This window comes from Plasmopara halstedii (assembly GCF_900000015.1).
Source record: "Plasmopara halstedii genome assembly, contig: Scaffold_323, whole genome shotgun sequence".
In the NCBI taxonomy this organism is placed as follows: domain Eukaryota; phylum Oomycota; class Peronosporomycetes; order Peronosporales; family Peronosporaceae; genus Plasmopara; species Plasmopara halstedii.
The window spans coordinates 876227-879029 of NW_020187244.1; the positions used below are offsets into that span (position 1 = coordinate 876227).

Here is a 2803-nt window from a genome sequence, read left to right on the forward strand (position 1 = left end):
AAGGACTTCGCTGAAGAGACATTTGTGTTTTAGACTTCCTTGTTTTCCTGTCTACTTATTTTCTTGTACTTCCAGATCCGGGCCGATCACTTCAAACAGTTTTCCAGATTTGGTCCTTACCTTAGGCTACTACCGATGCCGTCATCCGGTTTAAGTTCTACTAGCCTTACACTACAGGTATACTTGAACCAGCTTACCACAAAGATCTACTTGCTTAAAGTATGATTCTGCCAAAATCTGCTCGGGTCAAACCCATTTGTGATCTATACGGATCATGCATCTTAACACCATCGCAACGCTCCTTCAGAAAATGGACTGGTGGCGATCTTCCTTGCCAGATGTATATTTGAGGTCAAGTATGATTCTGGGCGGAAATTATGTTTCTAGGCGGGAATAATTTTTCTAGAACTTGGCAAAAGATCTCTGTAATTCTTACTCTATGTACATGGTAATCTACGATAAGAAATACATACCCCCGTGGATAGAAAATCTGGCAAGAATTTACGAAGTGCAAGATTACGGGTACTCGTAACATTGCCAAGGCCGCGTGAATACGTATAAGCTTGGCTACAATTGACCCATGCGTCAGAATTTATATTCCGTCCGCCTGACCTAATTAATTCCTTGCTGCAATCAACTGTACTATTGCTTTGGAAAATCAACACCAGCTCCATAATCAAAATTTAGCTTAGAAAGTGGTGGTCATACCTTTCGACGAACAACTTTTAACAAATGTTGGCATGCAATTTCTCAAAATCGACGCACATTCTCAAATTCGTATAACATAGAATAAAGCATTTGGTTAAAAAGCTGTCGTGGAAATCTTTCGCATCCTTGGTTGGACACCCGGCAAAGACGGCAGCTGATATTGTATGACTATCATCATTATCTGGCTTAGGCCCTTCAAAGCTGTCTTGCAAAAATGTTGTTGAACATTTGAGAGATCAGAGGGGCTGGATGTGAGTATGACCGAGCAAGAATTTCAGCGCTAGTGACCACATACACGATCCTGTATATGCAACCGTGTATACCGACACTAGCGCAGACATTCAGCGATCGGATAGTCCAGGGTCACGAATTTCTGTACTTATTGAAGGGCTTGACGAATTACGCGTTCCAGTCAAGCTTTCGGATGGATGGAAACCGGATGCAGGCGTAATGAATGCTAGAACAGGGAATGCTCACTGCATGTACGAACTCGATGGTTATGACAAGGATCTCACCATCCCCCGACGTGAAGCGACGATTCAACAGAAGTGATGTGTACAGCATACCCTTTTTGCTCCGAATGTGGTCTGACTAGTCCTGGTATATTTCGATGGTAGCCTCATAAGATTTACGTAAGAATCACAGACATGGGTTGGGACTCTAATCTCATTTCTTTCGATATTATGGACGGTGCAAAGATGAAAACGCCACTACGGATGAGCGTAGATCGTATGTGCTTAAGATCGATCGATGGATAACCGATACTACATCTAAGAAAGAGTCTTGTGCGTGCTGAAAGCAAGAATGTAGCATGGGACCATTCCAATGATAGAAACTGCTTTCGGGAATGGTCTAGAATTCAAATCACAAAAAAGATGTTTTAGAGACCAAAAATCCCGGAGCGATGTCCGTGCACTGGCGACCCTCAAATCTCGCCTTCTCTAATTGAGGTCACTTCAAACACCACCATGTTTCAGTGTGATTCGAGAAACCCAAGGATCGATCAGCGGTTGTGATTATGTCGAGCAATATATATATACGGATGCTTGTAAGCTGCTGAGCGGTTCAGTACTTTATCAAGAGATCGTGAATATACTTACCAGTGACGAGCGGTAGAAATATTTCAAGAAATATATCAAGCGCTTAAGAGCAAGCCTGGTATTTCTCTCAAACGACTGTGGCTTGTTGAAATTACCCTAAAACTCAACAGTAAGCACTGAACAGAGATAATTTGTTCCTGCATGCGAATCACATACTTATCGTTTATTTTTTCATATGATGTCTCTGTAATTGATGTGTTTTCTTGAATTATAAGGAAACTCACATAGTTGTTTTGTTAATGGGTGATATCTATTGATCGTCACCAAGAAATTGATGAAGCTATATACAATATAAATGGGTAGTAACAGGCTTTCAGATTCATGGAAAAATTCGCGAAAGATCTCACGTGTCGCAGCTGAAATATACAATCATCAATCTTTAACAATTTCTTGGTATTGATCAATAGAAATTCAGCATCTTGTCAACACTCTCGAATAAGTATATAGAGTGAGTTTGGTATTCAGTGGCAAGCAGAATCATCGCGAACTTTTCATCACTGTAATATAAGACAGCTAGCAAAAAGCATATTATTTTTTTGCAAATTTGTCGAATATAAAATTCGTCGCGAAATTCAAGGTGAGATATCCAAATTGTAAGCTACCTTACACAGCTGAGGTTCGGTGGACAAGATATGTATACCCTTCTTCTACAAGTTCCCATTATAAATATCTGTAATTTAATCGTCCACTAGCAATCCCCTTCCGGATTATTCGAGAAAATACATTAATTACAAAAATAAACCCAAACAATATGCCATGATCAACTTAATAGATGTCGCTACATGCAGTTAAATGTAAAAGAAATCGACGAGAACCTTCGCACAATTTCATAACTTCATCTTGTCTTCATTTTCAAATTTGCAAACTACTCCTCGGACCAAGAATCTTTACTTCGCAACAAGCGACCAAGTTAAAACACTTCAATTCAAACATGTTCGGCACATGGGATCTCGTTCGACCGCGTTTCTGGTACCCCATGTCATCACTGGAGCAGT

The 2803-nt window shown here is 40.3% G+C and overlaps 1 protein-coding gene across 1 annotated transcript; it reads left to right on the forward strand.

Annotated features, from left to right (window-relative positions):
• Window positions 1-922: 922 nt before the first annotated feature.
• On the forward strand, window positions 923-1260 carry PHALS_08668 (uncharacterized protein; the record flags this gene model as incomplete). Its single annotated transcript, XM_024724060.1, has 2 exons — window positions 923-927; window positions 987-1260. 2 exons carry the CDS (start codon window positions 923-925, stop codon window positions 1258-1260), a joined length of 279 nt encoding a protein of 92 aa, XP_024574974.1.
• Window positions 1261-2803: the final 1543 nt, after the last annotated feature.